Genomic DNA, 6,103 nt, shown 5'->3' on the forward strand with positions numbered 1-6,103 from the left:
GTCTGTCTGTCTGTCTGTCTGTCTGTCTGTCTGTCTGTCTGTCTGTCTGTCTGTCTGTCTGTCTGTCTGTCTGTCTGTCTGTCTGTCTGTCTGTCTGTCTGTCTGTCTGTCTGTCTGTCTGTCTGTCTGTCTGTCTGTCTGTCTGTCTGTCTGTCTGTCTGTCTGTCTGTCTGTCTGTCTGTCTGTCTGTCTGTCTGTCTGTCTGTCTGTCTGTCTGTCTGTCTGTCTGTCTGTCTGTCTGTCTGTCTGTCTGTCTGTCTGTCTGTCTGTCTGTCTGTCTGTCTGTCTGTCTGTCTGTCTGTCTGTCTGTCTGTCTGTCTGTCTGTCTGTCTGTCTGTCTGTCTGTCTGTCTGTCTGTCTGTCTGTCTGTCTGTCTGTCTGTCTGTCTGTCTGTCTGTCTGTCTGTCTGTCTGTCTGTCTGTCTGTCTGTCTGTCTGTCTGTCTGTCTGTCTGTCTGTCTGTCTGTCTGTCTGTCTGTCTGTCTGTCTGTCTGTCTGTCTGTCTGTCTGTCTGTCTGTCTGTCTGTCTGTCTGTCTGTCTGTCTGTCTGTCTGTCTGTCTGTCTGTCTGTCTGTCTGTCTGTCTGTCTGTCTGTCTGTCTGTCTGTCTGTCTGTCTGTCTGTCTGTCTGTCTGTCTGTCTGTCTGTCTGTCTGTCTGTCTGTCTGTCTGTCTGTCTGTCTGTCTGTCTGTCTGTCTGTCTGTCTGTCTGTCTGTCTGTCTGTCTGTCTGTCTGTCTGTCTGTCTGTCTGTCTGTCTGTCTGTCTGTCTGTCTGTCTGTCTGTCTGTCTGTCTGTCTGTCTGTCTGTCTGTCTGTCTGTCTGTCTGTCTGTCTGTCTGTCTGTCTGTCTGTCTGTCTGTCTGTCTGTCTGTCTGTCTGTCTGTCTGTCTGTCTGTCTGTCTGTCTGTCTGTCTGTCTGTCTGTCTGTCTGTCTGTCTGTCTGTCTGTCTGTCTGTCTGTCTGTCTGTCTGTCTGTCTGTCTGTCTGTCTGTCTGTCTGTCTGTCTGTCTGTCTGTCTGTCTGTCTGTCTGTCTGTCTGTCTGTCTGTCTGTCTGTCTGTCTGTCTGTCTGTCTGTCTGTCTGTCTGTCTGTCTGTCTGTCTGTCTGTCTGTCTGTCTGTCTGTCTGTCTGTCTGTCTGTCTGTCTGTCTGTCTGTCTGTCTGTCTGTCTGTCTGTCTGTCTGTCTGTCTGTCTGTCTGTCTGTCTGTCTGTCTGTCTGTCTGTCTGTCTGTCTGTCTGTCTGTCTGTCTGTCTGTCTGTCTGTCTGTCTGTCTGTCTGTCTGTCTGTCTGTCTGTCTGTCTGTCTGTCTGTCTGTCTGTCTGTCTGTCTGTCTGTCTGTCTGTCTGTCTGTCTGTCTGTCTGTCTGTCTGTCTGTCTGTCTGTCTGTCTGTCTGTCTGTCTGTCTGTCTGTCTGTCTGTCTGTCTGTCTGTCTGTCTGTCTGTCTGTCTGTCTGTCTGTCTGTCTGTCTGTCTGTCTGTCTGTCTGTCTGTCTGTCTGTCTGTCTGTCTGTCTGTCTGTCTGTCTGTCTGTCTGTCTGTCTGTCTGTCTGTCTGTCTGTCTGTCTGTCTGTCTGTCTGTCTGTCTGTCTGTCTGTCTGTCTGTCTGTCTGTCTGTCTGTCTGTCTGTCTGTCTGTCTGTCTGTCTGTCTGTCTGTCTGTCTGTCTGTCTGTCTGTCTGTCTGTCTGTCTGTCTGTCTGTCTGTCTGTCTGTCTGTCTGTCTGTCTGTCTGTCTGTCTGTCTGTCTGTCTGTCTGTCTGTCTGTCTGTCTGTCTGTCTGTCTGTCTGTCTGTCTGTCTGTCTGTCTGTCTGTCTGTCTGTCTGTCTGTCTGTCTGTCTGTCTGTCTGTCTGTCTGTCTGTCTGTCTGTCTGTCTGTCTGTCTGTCTGTCTGTCTGTCTGTCTGTCTGTCTGTCTGTCTGTCTGTCTGTCTGTCTGTCTGTCTGTCTGTCTGTCTGTCTGTCTGTCTGTCTGTCTGTCTGTCTGTCTGTCTGTCTGTCTGTCTGTCTGTCTGTCTGTCTGTCTGTCTGTCTGTCTGTCTGTCTGTCTGTCTGTCTGTCTGTCTGTCTGTCTGTCTGTCTGTCTGTCTGTCTGTCTGTCTGTCTGTCTGTCTGTCTGTCTGTCTGTCTGTCTGTCTGTCTGTCTGTCTGTCTGTCTGTCTGTCTGTCTGTCTGTCTGTCTGTCTGTCTGTCTGTCTGTCTGTCTGTCTGTCTGTCTGTCTGTCTGTCTGTCTGTCTGTCTGTCTGTCTGTCTGTCTGTCTGTCTGTCTGTCTGTCTGTCTGTCTGTCTGTCTGTCTGTCTGTCTGTCTGTCTGTCTGTCTGTCTGTCTGTCTGTCTGTCTGTCTGTCTGTCTGTCTGTCTGTCTGTCTGTCTGTCTGTCTGTCTGTCTGTCTGTCTGTCTGTCTGTCTGTCTGTCTGTCTGTCTGTCTGTCTGTCTGTCTGTCTGTCTGTCTGTCTGTCTGTCTGTCTGTCTGTCTGTCTGTCTGTCTGTCTGTCTGTCTGTCTGTCTGTCTGTCTGTCTGTCTGTCTGTCTGTCTGTCTGTCTGTCTGTCTGTCTGTCTGTCTGTCTGTCTGTCTGTCTGTCTGTCTGTCTGTCTGTCTGTCTGTCTGTCTGTCTGTCTGTCTGTCTGTCTGTCTGTCTGTCTGTCTGTCTGTCTGTCTGTCTGTCTGTCTGTCTGTCTGTCTGTCTGTCTGTCTGTCTGTCTGTCTGTCTGTCTGTCTGTCTGTCTGTCTGTCTGTCTGTCTGTCTGTCTGTCTGTCTGTCTGTCTGTCTGTCTGTCTGTCTGTCTGTCTGTCTGTCTGTCTGTCTGTCTGTCTGTCTGTCTGTCTGTCTGTCTGTCTGTCTGTCTGTCTGTCTGTCTGTCTGTCTGTCTGTCTGTCTGTCTGTCTGTCTGTCTGTCTGTCTGTCTGTCTGTCTGTCTGTCTGTCTGTCTGTCTGTCTGTCTGTCTGTCTGTCTGTCTGTCTGTCTGTCTGTCTGTCTGTCTGTCTGTCTGTCTGTCTGTCTGTCTGTCTGTCTGTCTGTCTGTCTGTCTGTCTGTCTGTCTGTCTGTCTGTCTGTCTGTCTGTCTGTCTGTCTGTCTGTCTGTCTGTCTGTCTGTCTGTCTGTCTGTCTGTCTGTCTGTCTGTCTGTCTGTCTGTCTGTCTGTCTGTCTGTCTGTCTGTCTGTCTGTCTGTCTGTCTGTCTGTCTGTCTGTCTGTCTGTCTGTCTGTCTGTCTGTCTGTCTGTCTGTCTGTCTGTCTGTCTGTCTGTCTGTCTGTCTGTCTGTCTGTCTGTCTGTCTGTCTGTCTGTCTGTCTGTCTGTCTGTCTGTCTGTCTGTCTGTCTGTCTGTCTGTCTGTCTGTCTGTCTGTCTGTCTGTCTGTCTGTCTGTCTGTCTGTCTGTCTGTCTGTCTGTCTGTCTGTCTGTCTGTCTGTCTGTCTGTCTGTCTGTCTGTCTGTCTGTCTGTCTGTCTGTCTGTCTGTCTGTCTGTCTGTCTGTCTGTCTGTCTGTCTGTCTGTCTGTCTGTCTGTCTGTCTGTCTGTCTGTCTGTCTGTCTGTCTGTCTGTCTGTCTGTCTGTCTGTCTGTCTGTCTGTCTGTCTGTCTGTCTGTCTGTCTGTCTGTCTGTCTGTCTGTCTGTCTGTCTGTCTGTCTGTCTGTCTGTCTGTCTGTCTGTCTGTCTGTCTGTCTGTCTGTCTGTCTGTCTGTCTGTCTGTCTGTCTGTCTGTCTGTCTGTCTGTCTGTCTGTCTGTCTGTCTGTCTGTCTGTCTGTCTGTCTGTCTGTCTGTCTGTCTGTCTGTCTGTCTGTCTGTCTGTCTGTCTGTCTGTCTGTCTGTCTGTCTGTCTGTCTGTCTGTCTGTCTGTCTGTCTGTCTGTCTGTCTGTCTGTCTGTCTGTCTGTCTGTCTGTCTGTCTGTCTGTCTGTCTGTCTGTCTGTCTGTCTGTCTGTCTGTCTGTCTGTCTGTCTGTCTGTCTGTCTGTCTGTCTGTCTGTCTGTCTGTATGAGTGGGGATTAGGTATAATAATTTTATTTACAGGGTTTGTTTTTTTTTGTGCATACATGTTTACATACTTTCTTAATTATATTTTACTTTTATTACAGGGGTTTAGGTATAATAATTTTATTTACAGGCTTTATTTCTTATGCATACTTTCTCAATTGTATTTTACTTTTGTTTACAAGGGTTGTACATTATTAGATTCTCTTAAATGCTATTATTACTTCTAGGAAAATTTAACTAATTTTACATATAGCTATTCTAATTTCTTACTTTTATTCCTACTTACATATCTTAATTGCTTATGTTATGCTTAATATACTATTATATTGAGAAAACATAATTTTGCTAATTCTTATTCCTTATATTTACAGCTTTAACTACTTTTATACAATACTGTAGGAACAGTTCTCTGCTTAGCTTATTTTTGATTATTTCGCATAGGTTTCCTTCCGTTAAGTGTACGCCTGTTTGATTTTCTAGAGGCAAGCCTCTCGTAGGCAAATGTTGGACACTCCAGGAGGACGTGGAGGACGGACTCGGAGCATCCAGGGTCGCAGACGCACGACGGACTCCCCTTACACTTGAAGGGGTACAAGCATTCGGAGAATCCGCCATGCCCCGTCAACGCCTGGGTGACGAGCCCGTCCACCCTTATTTTGCTCGTGATTCTGTATGCGGCTATCGCGTCAGGGAAGAATACCCTGGTGACGCCAGCCGTTTCACCGCCACGATACCGCTGGTTCCATTCATCAAGCGACTGCATGCGAATGCTCCGCTTGATGAACGAAACCGGGCACCTGTCGTAGTCAAACGCGCGTTTGGACTTCAGCGCAGCCTTCTTGGCCAGATGGTCGGCACGCTCGTTCCCCTCTAGCCCTGCGTGGGCTTTGATCCAGAACAATTCTATATGTTTGTCCCGGAGCAGAGCCCTTCGCAGGTGTTCCCTCGCCTCTACGGCCAGGGGATGGAGGGCTTTTGGATTCTTGAGTGTGAGCAGTGCCGACAGGGAGTCAGAGTATATCCCGACTGATCCGGCCAAGTTGTCTGCGGCCATCCGCGCCGCCCGGCATATCGCCAAGAGTTCCGCCTGGTACACCGTGCAATAGGACGGCAAAGCAAGCTTGAGGGTTCTAGCTTCGGCGGCGCCAGTCCATACGGACAGTGCCACCCCCACCTTGCCCGCAATCTTGCTGCCGTCCGTAAAGATGTTGACTTCGTTTTCGCTATTTGCGGTAAACTGTTCTTGGTCGACCAGGCACTTGAACTCGAGGTCGATATGAGAGGGGGGGTGCGGAGACCGCAGAGCCGAGGACATCCGCTCCACCTCTCGATCCCCTATCACCCGCTGGGGGACCCCCCGTCTCGCCTCGTACAGATTCGCGGCTTCGCGGACGCGGAGGTCGAGGGGGAGTATCCCAGCGAGCAACAATGCGGAGTTCAGAGACGTGGTTCGGTATGCCCTACAAAGCTTCTGCGCGAAGCCCCGCTGGACCACGTTCAGCTGCTTGCGAATACCGAGCTTGTCCACGGCCGGCGCCCAGACGGTAGCCGCATACAAGATCACGGGCTCAACCACCGCTCTGTAAATAGTGCGGATTACTTCAGGATGGAGACCCCAGCTGGCCTTAGCCGCACGGGCCAGCTGGTGGTAAAAGGCGAGCGCGCGCCTGCAGACGTTCGCGACGTGGGCGTTGAAGGTCAATTTGTAGTCTATGACGACCCCCAGCAGCTTGATCTCGCTCGCCAGGACAATGTCGACCCCGCCCATGTGAAGACGCGGGGTGTCATACTTCAGCTTGCGCGTCACAATCATAGCGTTTGTCTTGTGGGGCGCAAACCGAAGTTTATTAGATGCTCCCCACGCTCTCACACGTTAGAGGACGGCATTGGCCCGACGTTCGATCTCGAGGGCCGTTTCACCCTCGAACACCAACACCACATCATCGGCGAACGCCTGCGCTTAATCGCCTTTAGCCTCCAACTCCCGAAGTAGTGGATCCAGGAGCAAATTCCACAAAATCGGCCCACCGATAGATCCCTGCACGCAGCCCTTCCCGGTGTCTCTTACGTGCTCCTCCCCCAGGTATCTCACTCTGGCACGTCTGTTGCTCAAGTAGCTGCCCAAGAGC

General features: G+C 50.5%; 1 protein-coding gene across 1 annotated transcript; it reads right to left on the bottom strand.

Moving 5' to 3' along the window:
- Nucleotides 1-4,392: 4,392 nt before the first annotated feature.
- On the bottom strand, nucleotides 4,393-5,787 carry LOC123659261. The gene has a single exon (XM_045594510.1). It carries the CDS (start codon nucleotides 5,785-5,787, stop codon nucleotides 4,393-4,395), a length of 1,395 nt encoding a protein of 464 aa, XP_045450466.1.
- Between the last annotated feature and the right edge of the window lie 316 nt (nucleotides 5,788-6,103).

The sequence above is a fragment of the Melitaea cinxia genome, chromosome 13, assembly GCF_905220565.1.
Source record: "Melitaea cinxia chromosome 13, ilMelCinx1.1, whole genome shotgun sequence".
Classification (NCBI taxonomy): domain Eukaryota; kingdom Metazoa; phylum Arthropoda; class Insecta; order Lepidoptera; family Nymphalidae; genus Melitaea; species Melitaea cinxia.